The sequence below is a fragment of the Geotrypetes seraphini genome, chromosome 4 (assembly GCF_902459505.1).
Source record: "Geotrypetes seraphini chromosome 4, aGeoSer1.1, whole genome shotgun sequence".
Classification (NCBI taxonomy): Eukaryota; Metazoa; Chordata; class Amphibia; order Gymnophiona; family Dermophiidae; genus Geotrypetes; species Geotrypetes seraphini.
Genome location: NC_047087.1, coordinates 231,326,727 through 231,347,569, shown reverse-complemented (window position 1 = coordinate 231,347,569; position 20,843 = coordinate 231,326,727). Strand labels below are relative to the sequence as shown.

The 20,843-nt window shown below is 45.9% G+C and overlaps 1 protein-coding gene across 3 annotated transcripts in view; it reads right to left on the bottom strand.

Moving 5' to 3' along the window:
• The window catches only part of CHUK (component of inhibitor of nuclear factor kappa B kinase complex), a 197,292-nt gene that overhangs the window by 45,495 nt on the left and 130,954 nt on the right, over nt 1-20,843 (bottom strand). For all 3 annotated transcript variants that reach the window (XM_033940253.1, XM_033940256.1, XM_033940254.1), the window contains 2 exons: nt 17,146-17,207; nt 1,520-1,629 (listed from right to left, as the gene is read on the bottom strand). In XM_033940253.1, coding sequence (XP_033796144.1) covers nt 1,520-1,629; nt 17,146-17,207 — 172 coding nt within the window. The remainder of the gene's footprint in view (nt 1-1,519; nt 1,630-17,145; nt 17,208-20,843) is intronic.

The window sequence follows — 20,843 nt, the reverse complement described above, 5'->3', positions numbered from 1 at the left end:
CTACAGACAAGAGATAAATCCGGAGCACGACACCAAACTGTTTGGTCTAAATAACAATGTGGACAGGCTACCCCTCAGCTCTTAATTCTATCTCAGAGGAGATCAAGGAAAAGAAATCTAACACAAAAGTGTAGTTAAATATTCAAGGCCATTTGGAGAGTTTCTGTCATCCTTTAATGAATAAGACATCAGAAAGGCTCCCCGAATTACAAGTGACTGGCCATTTTATTGGGATGATGACATCATCAATTCATTATTAAACATATGTAGTTGGTACATCTTCCAATTCCAATACATTTACAAATTGCATACTTCAGCAATATTCTATTGGTTCTATTCAAGTCACATGGTTAATCATACTTCATTACTACTTTTCCTTAGCAATAAGTAATGACTTAACTCATCACTTGCTATTAAATCATAGGACATCTCTGTGTCCTACTGGTAAACAGCTATGTTTCGCCTCCTGAATCAGTTGGCGAGGGAACAGTACAAATATGTCAGAGTGACACTTAGTTTATTTTCAGGGAACAGTTATGTTATGGCTTCAGCATCCTGTTCCAGACATGAAATCCAAAATATTACTCTCTCTCTGGTAACAGTGGTAACAATATGTACTCTGCGTGCTATCCATATTATGCTGAAGTATTTCTATTATTCAGCTACATCTTTTTATAAAATATTAGTGTATTTTCAGGTCTCAGGTAAGAGGTGTCTAATGCATACTGGTTATGGGCCCCCCCCTTATATCCTACATAATACAATTATCACAATCACCCTTACCTGGCCAGGACCATCCCCCAACACCCCCCACTGTACCTTATTTCGAAGACCAGCAGGAGGGATGCCCACTCCCTACTGCCTCAGGGCCCACCTGTTCAAAATGGCATCTCAGTTCCTGCCCGGTGAGAGGGGTCCATGTGTTGTGGCTGGGGGGGAGGGGTTGGAGGGGGGTTCAGGGACATTGTGCTGTTGTGCATGTGTTGTGTGAGACACAACACACAAACAAACACACAAAACAGCTGGGCGAGAACTGACTGCAGCCATTCAGAAAGCGGGGTGGGCCCATGCAGCAGCGCGCTCCTGCCAGCCCATATACAGTTGAACCACCAGACTTCAGAGGGCATTTAAAAAGGTACTGCGGGACGGGGGTGTTTTAAAAGGAAGGGCCGGCGGACAGGCCGTGTTATTAAAAGGTGCCGGGAAAGGGGGGGAGGTCGTCTTCGCTCCATCCCTTTTTTGGGGGTGGAAAAAGTGCGTCTTATGAACCGAAAAATACGGTAAATCGCTCTCAACTTGGTATTTTTTACTGGGTTGATAGAGCTTTGTGCATCTGGGCTTCAGTTAAGCACACGATTACTACTGTATGTAATCATATATTCACAGGTGGACAAGGACAGTGTTAGTATTTTTATTTGTCAACAAAGTCATTGCTAACATCCTGAAAGATTAAAAAAAATATGCAAGAACAAAAAATAACCCAATTATACTCAAAAAAGTTAACATCCCCTTTGCTTACAAACTTTCCATAACGTCTCCCTGACGCCTTGCACAGGGGCTTCTCTGCAATTCCACTGTTTCTGTGTGTAACGCCATAATCTGTTCATCCAGGTACCCAATCTCTCCAGCCTAAAGGAAAAGTTAGTTGGTATCATATTTTATATAATCACAAGATAGGAATAAAATCACTTTCTCCAACCAATCGCCCCTGCCAAAGAAAAAGCTAAATAAGCTAAAAGAAATAACAAAAAAATCAGGAAAAAATACAAAGTATTTTTCTGCATGGCTCCTCAAGTCTACCTCCTTGCAGCTTAGCATCACTTTCCCTATTTCTAAATTTTAATTTTTCTTTAAAAACATTTCAGCATTAATATGCATCTGTGTCATATTGCTCTATCCCTCCTCCTCACTTTACATTTAAGTACTCCTGTCTTTTCCCGTATGTCTTTGGTCACAGACCCCACACCATTTTGATCATTTTCCTCTGACCTCTTTAGATCTTTACTGATACAACCTCCAAAATTGAATACAATACTGCAGGTCATTCCTCATCAACGTATACAGGGAGATATCACCTTCTTTTCCTGCTTGTTATATGATTCCAGAACAGCAAACCAAACCAAAAAGGAAAAACCTGAGGTCCAACTGTCTATATGATTCCACAATAAGCTCGGTGTCCAACAAAGCCCCTTATCTGATCTGCTGACTCAAATATTTTAACTTTATGGGATCTAGGCTTAACATGTCATGTTTAACCATACTGCCACTTCTGCACAGCAGATACTGAATATGCATACTGCCAAAATCTGTATGTAGTCTGTATAAAGATATAAAATTGAGCTCTAACTCAAGAATCTCTATTAAAGGAGCCATATAAACATACAAATAAACATGGTTTAATGAGTCAGAGTCAGCATGAGTTCAGCCAAGGAAAGTGTTGCCTCCAATTTGCTTCATTTCTTTGAAGGTGTGAATAAGAATATGGTTATAAGGTGAGCTGTTGACGTAGTGTACCTAGATTTTTAAGAAAGCTATTGACAAAGTTCCTCATGAGCAGTGGCGTACTAAGGGGAGGGATAGAAAGCACCCCAGGTGCCGGCACCTGTTGTACTCTCCAACCCTCGCTCCTTCCAGACACCCCCTGCTGCATACATGCACGCCTTCCCTTCCCCCGTACCTCTAATTTTCCCAGTGCGAGTAGCATCACAAAACTTGCTGCCCACATCGGTGTCAGCTCTCTTGCTGATGTCACTTCCGGGTCCCGCATCTAGGAAATGAATCAGAGGGAGGGCTGACACAGACGCGGGCAACAAGTTCATGATGCTGCTCACGCCAGGACAATTAAAGAGGGAAAGGAAGAAATGTTCTCTTGTGGATTAGAATTTTGTTATTGGACAGAAAACAGATAAGGGGTTAAATGGACGTTTCTCTCAATGGAGACGGGTGAATAGTAAAGTGCCACAGAGATCTGTACTGGGACAATGCTATTTAACATTTATAAATTATTTGGAAATCAGGTGATTAAATGTACAGATGAGATAAAAGCAATCAAAGTTGTTAAAACGCATTCCGACTGTGAAAAATTGCAAGATGACCTTAGGAAATTGGAAGACTAGACAGATGAAATTTAATGTGGACAAATGCAAAGCAATGTACAAAAAGTCTAGGTGTAATCATAGACAATATACTGAAACTAGATAATGACACTGGGACAAATTTTTCTCCGTCCCCGCAAGTTTTTTTCTTGTTCCTGCCCCCTTCCTGCAAGCTCCGTCCTCATCTGCACAAGCTTCAGACACTTTAAAATCAGAAGTGTTTGAGGCTTGTGCGGTTAAGGCAGAGCTTACAGGAATGGGACAGCGACAAAACCCGCGGGGATGGGACGGAGAAATTGAGTTTCTGCAGGGACAGGGACAAATTTGTCCCTGTCATTCTCTGGCTGAAACCCTCTGTCCAATGTGCAGTGGCAGTCAAAAAAAGCAAACAGGATGCTAGGAATTATTAGGAAAGGGATGATAAATAAGATCAAGATTATTATAATGCCTCTGTACCACTCCATGGTGTGTCTTCACCATGGGTATCACATTCAATTCTAGTCACTATCTAAAAAGATATAATGGAATTAAAAAAGGTTCAAGCAACAACAAGGAAGCTATAAGAAATTTAATAAAATTTGGGAGCCATTAACTTCTTATTGTAATGAGTAAACACCATTTTCTATTGTAATATACACCGTCTAATGATTGGGGGGAGGGGGAGGTATATTTTACATTTTTCTTATTGGGGAAATAATAGAGGAATAATGGGAGGGGAGGGTGGTAATTTTATGTATTGTAAGATAAATCAGAAAGATTGTCAAGTGATGTGTTTAATTGTATTGTTTTATTGTTTGTGTACTTGATGTAAGATTGAAAACGAATAAAGAATTTGAAAAAAAAAAAAAAAAAGGTTTAAAGAGTGACCAAAATAATAAAGGGGATGGAACGCCTCTCATAAGAGGAAAGGCTAAAGAGGTTGGGGCTCTTCAGCCTGGAAGAGAGACATCTGAGGAGAGGTATGATTGAGGTCTACAAAATCCTGAGTGGAGTAGAATTGGTAAAAATGAATCAATTTTTTAATCTTTCAAAAATTAGAAAGACTAAGGGGGAACTCAATGATATTACCTGGAAATATCTTTAATACAAATAGGAGAAAATATTTTTTCACTAAACAAACAGTAAAGTTCTGGAATTCGTTCCCACATACCAGGCTGTAATGGGAAGAAAGGTCCTGAAGGGTAAAGGTGTCAATGAACTTAATTGCAGAAGGGCTCTCTCAGGTGGGCCTGGTCAGCTCTTTGATCCTGGGACAAGAGCTAGTAAAAGAAATCGCCAGCTGTGTCTGCAGGCGCCTTGTCAGCTAGGGCACAGGTGTCAAGACCCACAGGCTGAGTCCGGCCCACCTGGCCGTTATATGCAGCCAGCGGTGCGATGCAGCGTTTTCATTGCCATCCCCGGGGGTTTTATCTTCTGGCTGGCTCCTTCTTCCTTATTTCTGTAGTGTGCACAAAGCCGTGGGCAGCGGCTCCTCGCATGTCCCATGCCTCATCCGGAAGCATTCCTTCTGATGTTGCAATGTCAGAGAGAAGGCTTCAGGTTCAGACGCAGGACGCGCGTAGGAGCCGTCGCCCACAGCTTCGTGCACACTGCGGAAATGAGGAAGAGGGAGCCGGCAATGAAAACGTAAGACACCCATCTAGTTGAGGCACCTAGTTGAGACACAGAAGAGAGGGAGAGGGGAATGTTGGGACTCAAGAAAGAGGGAGCACAAACTTCAGACAAATGATAGAAGGGAGGGAGGGGGCATGAACTTGGAAGGAGAATGCCATAGAATGGAAGGAGGGAGAGAGAGAAAGAGATGCTGAGGTGAGGGAGGGAATAGAAAGGGAGAATTGGGTGTCTGAGAGAAAGAGAGATGGTGCACATGAGGAGATGAAGAAAAAGGAGAATTATTGGACATGGTGGTGGGAGATGAGTAAGGTAGAGAGATGCATGGGGAAGAGAGAGATATCAGACCACTGGAAGGAGAGAGAGATGCCAGACTGCAGAAAGGCAAGGAGAGAGATGTCAAACCTCGGAAAGAGGGAGAGAAGGAGAAAGAGATGCCAGACCATAGGAGAGGAGAAAGATGCCAGACCATATGAGGGGGAAGTGGGTAGACAGAGTTGTCTGACCATGGGAGAGGGATGAGATGGTGCACAGGGATGAAGGGGAGACAGAGGGAGGAGATGGTGCACATGGGTGCAGCAGGGAAGAGATAAGAAGAAATGCTTCTTAAGGATAGCTGGGAATAGGGGAGAAGAAAGAGGGAGGAGATGGTACACATGGATAGATGGAAAGGGAAGACATGGAAAAGTACATTTTGAGAAGAAAGCAGAAAAATGGAAGAAAGTTTAATGTTAAAAGTTAATGCTAAAGATGATCGGTTGGAATTTTTGTGCAATCATTCAGCAGCGATATGACCATAAATCACGGAGATCTACAAACGTGCTAAAGCCTTACTTCAAATTGAGAATTTTGTAAGCTTCCAACTGGGTCTCCTGAAGCAGATCTCGAAATGGGGCCAAGTTGGGACCCCCCAGAACATTTTTCAAAAAATAAGTCAAGTGTTTATTCACTATTCCAGTGATTTTGTCTATATGCAATTTAAGATATTTAACTTGTTCAAGAAAAAGAAAAGTTGATAACAATTAAAAAAGTTAAAAATATATACAAAATTTACTTCAAGTCTCAGAGAGTGATTATATATATGAAGTTCACGATGACTGGACAGTAAACTCTTACCGCGAGGGGGTATTCCCCCCTTCTGGAGTTTCATATCTCTGAGTGCACCATATAAAATTGGATCACTCTCTGGAGACAGTACTTTCAGTGAAGTCAGATTCTTTCATATTCATTCAAAGATGGATGTATGGCAGAAAGTGAAGGAGAGAAGAACAGCAAATGGATAAGATGGCCCTGGATACAGTTAAGAACACAGACAAAAGGAAGTGCAGCTTGAGACTGGGAAAAGGTGGTTTGAAAACCAAAATCACCAAAACTAAGAATGTTATAATGCCCCTGTATCACTCCATGGTGCGATCACACCTGGAGTATTGTGTTCAATTCTGGTCTTCTTATCTCAAAATATAGTGGCGATAGAAAGGTTTCAAAGAAGAGTGACCAAGATGATAAAGGGGATGGAACTCCTCTCGTATGAGGAAAGACTAAAAAGGTTAGGGCTCTTCACCTTGGAAAAGAGATGGCTGAGGAGATATATGATTGAAGTCTACAAAATCCTGAGTGGGTACAACTGGATCGATTTTTCACTCCGTCTAAAATTACAAAGACTACGGGACACTCAAAGTTTCAGATATACTTTTAAAACCAATAGAAGGAAATTTTTTTCACTCAAGAGTATAGTTAAGCAGGAGGTTGTGGTAAGCGGAGATAGCATAGCTGGTTTTAAGAAAGGTTTGTACAATTTCCTGGAGGAAAAGTCAGTCTGTTATTGAGAAAAACATGGAGGAAGCTACTGCTTGTCCTGGATCGGTAGCATGGAATATTGCTACTCCTTGGGTTTTGGCCAGATATTAGTGACCTGGATTAGCCACCGTGAGAATGGGCTATTGAGCTTGCAGGACCATTGGCCTGACCCAGTAAGGCTATTTTTATGTTCTTATAAATATGTTAAAAAGAACAGGCCCAAGAACAGAACCTTGAGGCACATCACTGGTAAAGCACAGTTACTTACCGTAACAGGTGTTATCCAGGGACAGCAGGCAGATATTCTTAACGTATGGGTGACGTCACCGACGGAGCCCCGGTACGGACCTTTTTAACTAGAAAGTTCTAGTTGGCCGCATCGCGCATGCGCGAGTGCCTTCCCGCCCGACGGAGGAGTGCGTGGTCCCCAGTTAAGATAAGCCAGCTAAGAAGCCAACCCGGGGAGGAGGGTGGGACGTAAGAATATCTGCCTGCTGTCCCTGGATAACACCTGTTACGGTAAGTAACTGTGCTTTATCCCAGGACAAGCAGGCAGCATATTCTTAACGTATGGGTGACCTCCAAGCTAACAGAGAGGGAGGAGGGATGGTTGGCCATTAGGAAAATAAATTTTGTAACACAAATTGGCCGAAGAGTCCATCCCGTCTGGAGAAGGCATCCAGACAGTAGTGAGTAGTGAACGTGTGAACTGAGGACCAAGTGGCAGCCTTGCAGATTTCCTCGATAGGTGTGGAGCGGAGGAAAGCCACAGAAGCAGCCATAGCTCTGACCCTGTGGGCCGTGACAGCACCTTCCAGTGAGAGACCGGCCCGAGCATAACAGAACGCAATGCAGGCAGCAAGCCAGTTGGAAAGCGTCCGTTTAGAGACAGGACGACCTAGACGGTTAGGATCGAAGGTCAGAAAGAGCTGAGGAGACGAGCGGTGAGCCCTGGTACGATCAAGGTAGTATGCAAGGGCACGCTTACAATCCAGCGAGTGTAACGCCTGTTCCCCAGGATGGGAATGGGGCTTAGGGAAGAAAACAGGCAATACAATGGACTGGTTGAGGTGGAAGTCTGAGACCACCTTAGGCAGAAATTTAGGATGGGTACGCAGAACCACCTTGTCATGGTGAAAAACAGTGAAAGGTGGGTCGGCAACCAGTGCATGCAGCTCACTAACCCTCCTGGCAGAGGTGATGGCAATGAGGAAAAGCACCTTCCACGTAAGAAATTTGAGTGAAGTTGTGGCAAGAGGCTCAAATGGAGGTTTCATGAGGGCTGATAGAACCACTTTCAGGTCCCAGACGACTGGAGGAGGCTTCAGAGGTGGTTTGACATTGAAGAGGCCTCTCATGAACCGGGAAACCAGGGGATGAGCCGTAAGAGGTTTTCCGAGGATAGGCTCATGAAACGCAGTGATGGCACTGAGGTGGACTCTGATTGAGGTCGACTTGAGGCCAGCGTCGGAGAGAGAGAGCAAATAGTCCAGTACAGTTTCCACCGCCAGTGAGGTGGGATTGTGATGATGAAGGAGACACCAAGAGGAGAACCGGGTCCACTTCTGATGGTAACATTGGAGGGTGGCCGGTTTCCTGGAAGCATCCAAAATACGACGGACAGGCTGAGACAGATTCTCTGGAGAGGTCAGCCCGAGAGAAACCAAGCTGTCAGGTGGAGCGAGGACAGATTGGGATGTAGTAGAGACTGATGCTGCTGTAAGTAGAGTAGGAAACACAGGAAGAGGAATGGGCTCCCTGGAGTTGAGCTGAAGCAGGAGGGAGAACCAGTGTTGGCAAGGCCACCGAGGGGCGATGAGGATAATGGTGGCTCTGTCCCTGCGGAGTTTGAAGAGCATCCGCAACATCAGAGGTAGGGGAGGAAAGGCATAGAGGAACCGATCCGTCCAGTCGAGCAGGAATGCATCCGGGGCCAGACGATGAGGAGAGAAGAGTCTGGAACAGAACTGGGGCAGCTGATGGTTGTCAGGAGCTGCAAAGAGGTCCACCTGAGGAGTGCCCCAGAGAGCAAAGATGGAGTGGAGTGTGGGAGGAACCAGGGTCCACTCGTGAGGTTGAAGGATGCGGCTGAGATTGTCGTCCAGGGAGTTCTGTTCGCCCTGGATATAGACAGCCTTGAGGAAGAGACTGTGGGCCGTGGCCCAGGTCCAGATGCGGATGGCCTCCTGACAGAGGAGGGGAGATCCGGTGCCGCCTTGCTTGTTTATGTAGTACATGGCGACTTGGTTGTCTGTGCACAGGAGAAGCACCTGAGGGTAGAGAAGGTGCTGGAAGGCCTTGAGAGCATAGAACATGGCCCTGAGTTCGAGGAAGTTGATGTGATGTTGACGCTCCTGAGTGGTCCAGAGTCCCTGGGTGCGAAGATCTCCCAGGTGAGCGCCCCATGCATAGGGGGAGGCATCTGTGGTTATGATCATGGAGTGAGAGGGTAGATGAAAGAGTAGACCCCTGGAAAGATTGGAGGAGTTCAACCACCATTGAAGAGATTGCCGAAGAGACGATGTCACAGAGATGGGATGAGAAAGAGGATCGGTGGTCTGTGACCATTGGTTGGCTAGAGTCCACTGAGGTGTCCTGAGGTGGAGTCGCGCCAGAGGAAGTACATGGACCATCGAGGCCATGTGGCCCAGGAGGATCATCATCTGCCGAGCTGGAATGGAGTGATGAAGGAGCACCTGACGGCAGAGGTGGAGCAGAGTTCGATGGCGGTTGGAGGGGAGAAATGCCCTCATTAGAGTGGTGTCGAGAACTGCTCCAATGAACTGAAGTCGCTGTGTGGGAAGCAGATGCGACTTGGGGTAGTTGATCTCGAAACCCAAGAGATGGAGGAACGAGATGGTGTGATGAGTGGCTTGAAGTACAAGCGGAGACGTAGGTGCTTTCACCAGCCAATCGTCCAAGTAGGGGAACACCTGAAGGTCGTGAGACCTGAGGAAGGCCGCCACCACAATAAGGCACTTGGTGAACACTCTGGGCGATGATGCGAGGCCAAAGGGTAGCACTTTGTACTGATAGTGATGGTGCTGTATCTGGAACCGTAGGTAGCGACGTGAAGTCGGATGGATTGGAATGTGAGTGTAGGCCTCCTTGAGGTCTAGGGAGCATAGCCAGTCGTGGTGGGAGAGAAGAGGGTAAAGCGTGGCTAGGGAGAGCATTCTGAACTTCTCTTTGACTAGACACTTGTTGAGGTCCCTGAGATCGAGGATGGGACGAAGGTCTCCTGTTTTTTTGGGGACCAGGAAGTAGCGGGAGTAGAATCCCTGACCCCTTTGGTCCGGAGGTACCTCTTCGATGGCATTGAGGAGAAGGAGGGATTGGACCTCCCTCAGGAGGAGGAGGGTTTGGGAGGAGTGAGAAGCAGACTCTACGGGAGGATGGTCTGGTGGAAGTCTGGAAGTTGAGAGAGTAGCCGTGGCGAATGATGTTGAGGACCCACTGGTCCGAAGTGATGACCTCCCAACGGCTGAGGAAAAGCTGAAGACGTCCTCCGATAGGTTGAGGGAGAGGCAGCGATGGTGGGAGAATGGCTATGCTCTGGAGAAAAGAGTCAAAAGGGTTGAGACGGCTTAGATGAAGTAGGAGGTTTGGCAGGTTGAGTCTGTGGGCGAGCCTGAGTCTGATGTTGGTGGCGAGGACGGCGAGACTGTTGTTGAGGCGGATTGAGAGGTCTGGCCGAGAACCTACGCTGGTAAGAAGACTGTTGTCTGTAGGAACGAGCAGGTGGAGTCTTCTTTTTAGGTTTGATCAGAGTGTCCCACCTGGTCTCATGTGCTGAGAGTTTCTGGGTTGTTGAGTCCAGGGACTCTCCGAAGAGTTCATCGCCCAGACAAGGTGTGTTAGCCAGGCGGTCCTGGTGGTTAATGTCTAGGTCAGAGACTCAGCCATGCCAAACGGCGCATGACCACCGCCATGGCAGAGGCGCGAGAGGTCAGCTCAAATGAGTCGTAGATGGAGCGAACCATAAATTTCCTGAGTTGGAGGAGGCTGGAAATTTGTTGCTGGAACAGAGGGACCTTACGCTCAGGAAGATATTTCTGTAAGGAGAAGAGCTGTTGCACCAGATGCTTCATGTAGAAGGAGAAGTGAAAGGTGTAGTTGTTGGCTCTATTGGCTAGCATGGAATTTTGGAAAAGTCACTTACCAAATTTATCCACGGTTTTTCCCTCTCTGCCAGGAGGGGTGGAGGCATATACACTGGAACCCTGAGATTTTTTCAAAGTAGATTCCACCAGGAGGGACTCGTGGGGCAATTGAGGTTTGTCAAACCCTGGGATTGGGATAACCCGGTACAAGCTATCCAATTTACGAGGGGCTCCGGGAACAGTGAGGGGAGTCTCCCAGTTCTTATAGAAAGTTTCCCGTAAGATGTCGTGGACGGGCAACTTTAGAAATTCCTTGGGAGGTTGCTCAAAGTCTAGGGCATCGAGGAAAGCCTGAGACTTCTTAGAGTCGGACTCTAAGGGGATGGAAAGAGCTGCTGACATTTCCCTAAGGAATTTAGAGAAAGAGGATTGCTCTGGTTTGGAGGCGGTGTCGGTCATGGAGGGTTCTTCGTCGGTTGACGAAGCGTCCTCTTCGGTACCGTGAGGGGAGTCTTCCCACAAGTCTGGGTCCCTAACGTCGGGGTGCGTACGTTTGGACATCGGCGTAGAGGGCTCGGCATGGCGGGTCTTTGAGAGAGATTTGCCTGAGCGCACCGAGGCGGTACCGGGTGAGGAAGACCGATGTCATTCCTGGGACCGGACAGGGTCGGCAGTAGCACGGGTATGCACCGTAGGTGTTTCGGCCAAGAGCACCGGCATGGAGGTATTAGTCGGTACCGAGGGGGTCGACACCGATGGGACAGTGCGAGGCTCGGACCGGTCCTGTACCGGAAGGTGCGGTGCCAGCAACGCCGGCAACAGTTGTTGGAGTTGTTGTTGCAGCTGCTCCTGTAACTGTGTTTGGAGTATGGCTGCGATGCGGTCATCCAGGGGAGGCACCGGTACCGCTTTTTTCTTCTTCGGTACCATAGGTGCCGCTCTACGCTCCGGCGATAAGGAGGCCGATGATGAGGCACTCACCGAGATCGGAGCGGAGCGTTTGTGGGGCCGGTGCGGCGCCGGAATGGCCGGTGTCGCAACTGTGGCAGGAGGGTGCTTGAGGGAAGTGGAAGGCTTCTTAGCCGGCTTACCTGGGCCCAACGACCCCTAGGAAGGGTCCGGTGGTGTCGACGTCGTCGGTGCCGACTTTTGGGGTGCCGTCGACGTCGCGGCAGGTTCCATGGCAGATCCGGTACCAAACAAAATATTTTGCTGGATCTGCCTATTTTTCAAAGTGCGCTTTTTAAGCGTAGCACAGCGGGTGCAGGTGTCAGCCCGATGCTCTGGAATCAGGCACTGGAGGCACCAATTGTGCAGGTCTGTGAGAGAGATCGGGCGTGCACACCGCTGGCACTTCTTAAAACCCGGTTGACTTTGGGGTCGAAAAGACCGGCTTAGACGAAGCGGGCTGTCAGGGCGAGGTCGAGGGAGACGAGGCCGAGGTCAAGGCCGGGGCCGAAGCCGAGGCCGACGTCGAGGCCTTCCCCGTCCCGGTGTCCACCGCAAAGAGCTCCGCCATCCGAGCGCGACGGCGGCGGAGGGCCCTGTTTTGAAAAGTAGAGCACCGAGTACAAGAATCCGTCGGGTGCTCAGGGCCCAGACAAAGCAAGCACCACCGGTGAGGATCGGTAATTGAAAGGAGGCGATCGCACCGGGTGCACTTTTTAAAACCCGTCAAGGGACGGGACACCCGGCCGGGAACAAACAAGGTCCCGCGGCCGCATCTACCGGGAGCCCCCGGAGCCGACGGAAGAAAATAAAAGTTTTTTGTTTGTTTTTTTTTTGACGAAACTCGATACACAATAAAAGAAAAAAACAAAATAAGCACAGCGACCGAGAAAAAACCCCTCAGCCGCGGTGTCAGAAGGCTAAACACGAAGAGCACAATTTCCACAGGGCTTCTGGCTCCGCGGAAAAGACTGAACTGAGGACCACGAGGTGGGGATGCGCCCTCTAGTGGGCAAGAAGGAATGCACATGCGTAGTGCAGTGTAGCAAACTTGAAACTTCAATCAAGTTTGCTTGAAAAGCTGTCTGTGCTGGGGCTCCGTAGATGACGTCACTCACATGTGAGAATATCATACCTGCTTGTCCTGGGATAAACACGGCCTCCGCAAAATCAAAGCCTGTATGGTGACAACAGGCCCCGCTGGGGCCGGCTTGAAAAAATAAAGAAAACTCGACGAGTTTTTTTTTTTTTTTTTTTTTTTAAGGAAAAATAAAGTAATCCAAAGGGAAAAAAGGAAGAAATTCGGAAAAAATACGCGAGCGGGAAGGCAAACTAATGATTTCAACGGCCGTTGAAAAACATGCGACTTCTTCGCTCCGCAGAAACGAAGAAACTGGGGACCACGCACTCCTCCGTCGGGCGGGAAGGCACTCGCGCATGCGCGGTGTGGCCAACTAGAACTTTCTAGTTAAAAAGGTCCGTACCGGGGCTCCGTCGGTGATGTCACCCATACGTTAAGAATATGCTGCCTGCTTGTCCTGGGATAACATCTCTTTCCTCAGAGTGATCTCCCAGAGGCCATCCGCTGGGGGTCGGGGGTGGGGTGTTTCATGGCGGCGCCGGGGGGTTCTTCTTCACCGGGGGGTGGTCAATCGTTGGGGTGGACTTCCACCTCAGGTGATTCAGGCCAGCAGCGTGAAGGATTTTAAAAGGAAATGGGATACACATGTGGGATCTCTAGGGGGGTAAATTCAAGGGGGTAGGGTTGTTGGAGTGGGCAGACTTGATGGGCTGTGGCCCTTTTCTGCCGTCATCTTCTATGTTTCTATGTTTCTATGTATGTTTCTATGTTTCTATGATCTCCATTGATCACTACCTTCTGTCGCCTTCAACTCAACCAGTTCTTGACCCAGCCCGTCACTTTGGGACCCATCCCAACGGCACTCAGTTTACTTATTAGATGTCTGTGTGGAACACTGTCAAAAACTTTGCTAAAATCTAAATACACAACATCTAGCGAACTCCCTCTATCCAATTCTCTGGTCATCTAGTCAAAGAAATTGATCAGATTTGTCTGACAAGACCTACCTCTAGTGAATCCATGTTGTCTCTGGTCTGATCACTAGATACAGACACTTGTATTTTCTTGCAGCTGTATATGTCATTCTAATTTATGACTTATAATTCATTAATGACATTGCTTTAAAACGGATGATTTTAGCCAGTTATATTTGTAAAACAGGGAAGGAATCAAACACTCAGAAATAAAAGAAAGTGAATTTCAGACTAATGGCATGCAGAAAACAAAGGAGCAAAAGGAAATCAAAACTTACATAAAATATACAAAGGGTTGCTGATAAGTCCTTGGCTCTGTAAAGAAAATAACAAGCTACGGGATTAAAAATTATTTACACTACATATTCACCACGAGCTTCACTTATGACTGTTGTTCTAACTTTAACCCATCCAAGAAAAATTATTTTGGTTGTACTGGAAACCACTTGTCCGCAGCTAATGTGTTATCCTCAATGCTTGAAGAAGGAACCATACACATCAACATGAGATAAAGTAGAGTTTATTTAGTACAATCAGCTATTAAATTACAAAACCTATACCATGACCAATCTATCTTGTAGACCCGACACAGTCCATGTTTCAGCTTTGAAAAGGAAGCCTACTTCAATGGTACAGATGGCAATCAGATAGATAGCATTCAAACACTTGAAAATCTGAAGTTAAAAAGTATTATATGTCAAAATATAAATATTTCACGCTGTCCATATATGCGTAGCTACAGAGCTCTTGAGCGATACGTTACCAGAGTTTTTATACTTTGACATATAGCACTTTTTAACTTTAGATGGCGCTCAAGTGTTTGAGCGCCATCTATCTGATTGTCATCTGAACCCCTGAAGCAGGCTTCCTTTTCGAAGTCGAAATACGAACCATGTTGGGTCTACAAGGATCTGCAAGATAGATTGGTCATTGTATATGTTTTGTAATTTAATAGCCGATTGTACTCAATAAACTCTACTTTATCTCAGGTAGATGTATATAGTGTTCCTTCCCCACTTTCTCTTTGTAGCAAATTTGTTGCGAGGTTGTTTGCCTTGTTTTTTTGGATTGCATTTATCCTCAATGCTTGAAAAATTTCTTCCCTTGAGGTACTTGGAGGTTAAGAAAAAGGCAAAAAAGCGCCAAATTTGGTGAGTAGATTGGGTGTTTCAGAACTTGAAAGTGAAGTTCTGCCAATTTCTGCTGCATAATGGCTGCCTTATAATAAGCAGCATTGTACTGAAGAAGCAAGATTCCTTTTGAAAGCTTGCCTCGATGTCTGGAGTTTAACTGCTGCTTCATTTTGTCAAGATGTGCAATGTAGTACTTTGCCATGATGGTTGTATCCTTTTCCAGGTAATCTACAAGCACAAATCTATCTTTTTCCCAGAAGACAGATGCCAACACCTAGTTTGATGACTTTCTGTGTTCTGAACTTTTTGAGACATGGGGAACCAATGTATCTCTATCCTTTGGATTGTTCTTTTGTCTCTGGATCATACATATATAGCCAGGTTTAATCCATAGTTATGAGATGGTTCAAAAATCCCACGGGATCCCACCAAAATCAGTCCAAAACAGACTGCGAGGCAACCACTCAATCACTTTTCTGGTCAACACCAAGACATTTGGGAAATCATTTTGCTGAAAACTCTCTCATGTCTTGTCTAAAATCTCATGAATATAACTTACTCATTCTAGAGATATCTCCAGATCTGCTATCTTTTTAGTTGATATTCTTCGATTATCCAGAATCATGGAATTAATGACATCCACATTTTCTGGAATTGAGTTGGTATTCCAAAACATTCTTTGTCTTCTGTGCTCCAATGTCCTATTCTAAATGCAGCAACCCAGTTCTTGACTGTTGAGTAGAAAGGGCACTTATCCTCTAATGCAGGGGTGTCAAAGTCCCTCCTCGAGGGCCGGAATCCAGTCGGGTTTTCAGGATTTCCCCAATGAATATGCCTGAGATCTATTTGCATGCACTGCTTTCAATACATATTCATTGGGGAAATCCTGAAAACCCGACTGGATTGTGGCCCTTGAGGACCGACTTTGACACCTGTGCTCTAATGCAATGTTTCTCAACTTGGTCCTGGAGTATCCTCTTGCCAGTCAAGTTTTCAGGATATCCACAATGAATATGCATGAAATAGATTGCATATAAAGGAGGCAGTGCATGCAAATCAAGTTTATGCGTATTCATTGTGGATATCCTGAAAACCTGGCAAGAAGGTACTCCAGGACCGAGTTGAGAAACACTGCTCTAATGTAACTGACTTATTAGAAATTTGTTTGGCTGAGTTCATTTTAGGAAAAGATATGTCATCACAGCTCGGCACTCTTTTGCAGTGAAAACTCCATTGATTTGCATCATTTTCACTTCAAATCTGCAAAAAATATTAAATAATCAGGCTGCAATTATGAAATTTAGGTCAGACATGAAACAAACTTTGATGTGATGAAGTATCACTGTTTTAAAAGTAGGTGAAATAGGAAAAGCCAAAGACTTATCAACACCCCCTCATATACAAAAGACAATAGAACTAGAAATCTGGAGATCCCCAGAGACTTGTATGCTCTAGTCCTGGCTGTACACTTCTGGAGATGGCATTTTACTTCTATTTCATCAGCTATACTGGGCAATACCAAAACTCTTCCTTCTCCCTCTGCACCTTCAGAAGCTGCCAAGCAGTGATAGTAGCTGAAGTCCTTTTAAAAAGGTGATGAGAGGCAAACTGTTCTAAAATACTTGTTTAGAATTTTGTTAGGTTGAATATCATGTAACTAGAGAACTTATTACTATGGTTTATTTTTCTCCCAGATACTTTCGAGTGTATTTCAAGAACAAAATCAGGAGAAAATTGCTCACTATTTTACCAGATACATATTGGAATTTATTTTCATGAAAAATGCTTGAATGCCTGAATAAATTCATGTAAACTGTTCTGATAACCCTGGTGAGAACGGTATAGAAAATTTAATGAATAATAATAATAATAATGGACAGATAACATTTTCATTTGAATCAACATTTTGTTTACTACAAAGTATTCTAGAACTATGAACACAATTTACATTTGCACTGAATGGATGGGTCTTTTTAATGGCTTTTAAACTATGGGACCTATTTACTATACATTTTCCCCAACTACACCAGTGGTGGTGGTGGGTAATGGGGGAGGGGAGACACCCATAGGAGGTGTTTGTTTCTGTTGCTCTCACTTTCCTGTCTCTATATACTGTACCCCATTAATCTCATAATCCTGGACAATCATGAGAACAGCACAAGATAACGGGTACTATGCAGATTCAAGAGACCAACAGCTGCACAGAGTTTAAAGCTGTCAGCCTCTACTCAGACTGACAATGTCACAATTCCTCTGCTAGAGTGGTGTCTCGGCTGCGGCCAGGGCTGTAGCTAAGGCTATAATTTCACATTTTAAAAGGCAGCTATTGTAACTGATAAAATTGGGATAAATTTTGGTTTAAACAGTTATTAAAACAAAGCTTTCCATGTCTTGGAAACATACCTTTCCACAGCGTACTGCTCGTTCTTCCATCTCTTTCCAAGCTCTGAGCATTTTTTCTGAGGCTAAAAAACAATATACACTTTCAGGAATAAAAAGCAAAGCATTTCAACACTGAGGTGTGTTAAAATTTAGAAACATCAGGGAGTAAAACATAATAGCTTTACTTTCACAACATGGGCATAAGATTCATGAGCACAAGGTATTTCTCCATAAAGCAGAAAAGGGAGACTTTGAATTGAGGTGTCAAAGCTTGAGGATGAAAATGGGACTTATTTTCTACAGAAGATGTTGAGGATGCATAGAAGTGATAGAGACAAGGACAGTATATGAATTTAAGAAAGGGACAAGCAAAGAGGACCTTGAGGAAGAGAAAGGGAATGTAGAAACTAAGCAATTGGTCAGGATATGGGTACTAGATAGGTTGTATATAGTGTTTTTCTGCTGTGTTGTTCTCTGTTTGTCTAACCCCCTAACTGCCTTTGAGCATCTGTAGTGTGATTCCATTTTTGCATACTCTGCCTCACTGTATAAACAGAATGCATAGTTACTTTATTTTTTGCTCCATAAGGAGAACTGAGTTCTCCCAGGAAGTGGCGCGAGATTGGGCAGGAAGCCCTGTATGCCGCTCTGCTACAAGGGAAAAGAAGAGGACTCGAGCTGCGTCAGCCGTCACTGCTTGCGGGAACTGGCGGAGAATATGCAGGCAGCGGCATCCAGCGAGGGAGAGCACTAGAATGGAAAAAAGGTAAGGGGGGAGGGGGGCCGGGGACTGTCCTACCAAATTAAAAATATGGAGGGAGCAGGGAGAGACTGGGCCTGCCTGCCTGCAGGGAGGCCTGGAGGGGGGAGACCTGCCTGACTGCCTGGGGGGGGCTGCCTGGGATGAGAGAGGGTTGGCTGCCTGCCTGGGGGAGAGGCCTGGGAGGGGGGAGGCCTGCCTGCCTGGGAATGGGGAGGCTTGCCTGGGAGGGGGGGAGGATTTCCTGCCTGCCTGGGGGGGGCTGCCTGGAAGGGGGGGCCACCTGTGAGGGGAAAGCCTGCCTGCCTGGGGGGCTGCCTGGGAGAATTTGGTTCAGAATGTTTTTTTTCTTGTTTTCCTCCTCTAAATCTAGGGTTCGTCTTATGGTCAGGTGCGTCTTATGAAGCAAAAAATACAGGGACTGCCTGGGAGAGGGAACATAAGGAACGGAAATGAAGATCAGCATCTACTACCGACCCCCGGGGCAGTCCGAAGAAATTGATGGAGAGATGACGGACAAGATTAAACGCAACTGCAAGGGAAGCAACACAGTTATCATGGTTACTTCAATTGTCCGGGGATAGACTGGAACCTAGGCACCTCCGGTGCGGTAGGTAGACCAGGCTCCTGGATGCTGTAGGCAATCGTTTCCTGGAACAACTTGTCAAGGAAAATATGAGAGGAAATGCAATTCTGGACTTAATCCTAAATGGACCATGAGGACCGGCACAAGGTGTAGAAGTAGAAGGGACGCTGGGAAGCAGTGATCACAATATGATCCGCTTCAACCTGGACATGGGGGCAAAACATCGATACAGAACATCGGCCACGGCACTGAACTTCCGAAAAGGGAATTACGAAGGAATGAGACTCATGGTGGGGAAGAAGATTAAGAGGATAACACTAGAGCAAGCATGGTCCCTTTTTAAGGACACGGTCACCAAGGTGCAAAATCTATATATACTGCGTATCAACAAGAGATCCAAGAGGAAAAAGAACAAGGAACCGGCGTGGCTCACTGTAGCGGTGAAGGAAGCGATCAGAGACAAGAAGACTTCATTTAAGGAATGGAAAAGATAAAAACGGACGAAAATTGGAATAAGCACAAACAACATCAAAGCAGGTGCCACAAGGCGGTAAGAGGGGCCAAAAGAGACTACGAGGAAAAAATTGCCAAGGAGGCAAAAAACTTCAAGCCGTTCTTTTGATATATTAAGGGAAACGACCCACGAAGGAAGTGGTGGGGCCGTTGGATGACCATGGAATAAAGGGAGTGCTAAAGGAGGACAAAGCCATCGCCAACAAACTGAACACATTTTTTGCATCTGTATTTACCATAGGATATACACAACATACCGGAAGCCGACAGCCTATACGCAGGAAACCAAGATAGGAAACTGACAGGGTTGACAGTCAGTCTAGAAGAGGTATGCAGGCAGATTGATAGGCCTAAAAACGATAAATCCTCGGGACGGATGGCATCCATCTGAGGGTAATCAAGGAACTGAAAAGGGGCTATAGCTGAACTGCTTCAACTAATAGCTAATCTGTCGATCAAATCAGGAAGGATTCCAGAAGACTGGAAAGTGGTGAATGTTATGCCGATCTTCAAGAAAGGTTCGAGGGGAGATCCGGGAAACTACAGACCGGGAGTCTAACCTCAGTACCGGGAAAGATGGTAGAGGCGCTGATAAAGAACCGCATCATTGATCACCTTGACGGACACAATCTGATGAGGACCAGCCAGCACAGCTTCAGCAAGGGAAGATCTTGCTTGACGAACTTGCTGCACTTCTCTGAGTGAGTAAACAGGCAGATAGACAAGGGCGAGCCAGTCGACATTATATATCTGGATTTTCAGAAATTGTTCGACAAAGTCCCGCATGAACAACTACTTCAAAAAATTGCGAGCCATGGAATTGAGGGTGAAATACTCATGTGGATTAAAAACTGGTTGGTGGATAGGAAACAGAGAGTGGGGGTAAATGGACAATACTCGAACTGGAAAAGCATCACAAGTGGAGTGCCGCAGGGTTTGGTGCTTGGACTCGTGCTCTTCAACATATTTATAAACGACCTGGAAATTGGCATGATGAGCAAGGCGATTAAATTTGCGAAGGATACAAAGTTATTCAGAGCAGTGAAGACGCAGAAGGATTGCGAAGACCTGCAACGTGACAAAAACGTTTGAGAAATGGGCCACGACATGGAAAATGAGGTTTAACTTGGATAAGTGTAAGGTGATGCATGTCGGTAACAAAAATCTTATACACAAATAGAGGATGTCCGGTGCGGTACTCGGAGAGACCCCCCAGGAAAGAGACTTGGGAGTACTGGTCAACAAGTAGATGAAGCCGTCCGCGCAATGTGCACCAGTGGCGAAAAGGGCAAACAGAATGTTAGGAATGATTAAGAAGAGGGATCACAAACAGATCGGAGAAGGTTATCATGCCGCTGTACCAGGCCATGGTATGCCCCCACCTGGAATATTGTGTCCAGCACTGGTCACCATACATGAAGAAGGACTAGGTACTACTCGAAAGGGTCAAGAGAAGAGTGACTAAAATGGTTAAGGGGCTGAAGGAGTTGCCGTACAGTGAGAGATTAGAGAAACTGGGCCTCTTCTCCTTTGAAAAGAGGAGACAGAGGGGACATGATCGAAACATTCAAGATAATAAAGGGCATATACTTAGTAGATAGAGACAGGTTGATCACCCTCTCCAAGGTAGAGAGAACGAGAGGGCACTCTCTAAAATTAAAAGGGGATAGATTCCGTACAAGCGTAAGAAGTTCTTCACCCAGAGAGTGGTAGAAAACTGGAACGCTCTTCCGGAGGCTGTTATAGGGGAAAACACCCTTCAGGGATTCAAGACAAAGTTAGACAAGTTCCTGCTGAATCAGAACATACGCAGGTAAGGCTAGTCTCAGTTAGGGCACTGGTCTTTGACCTAAGGGCTGC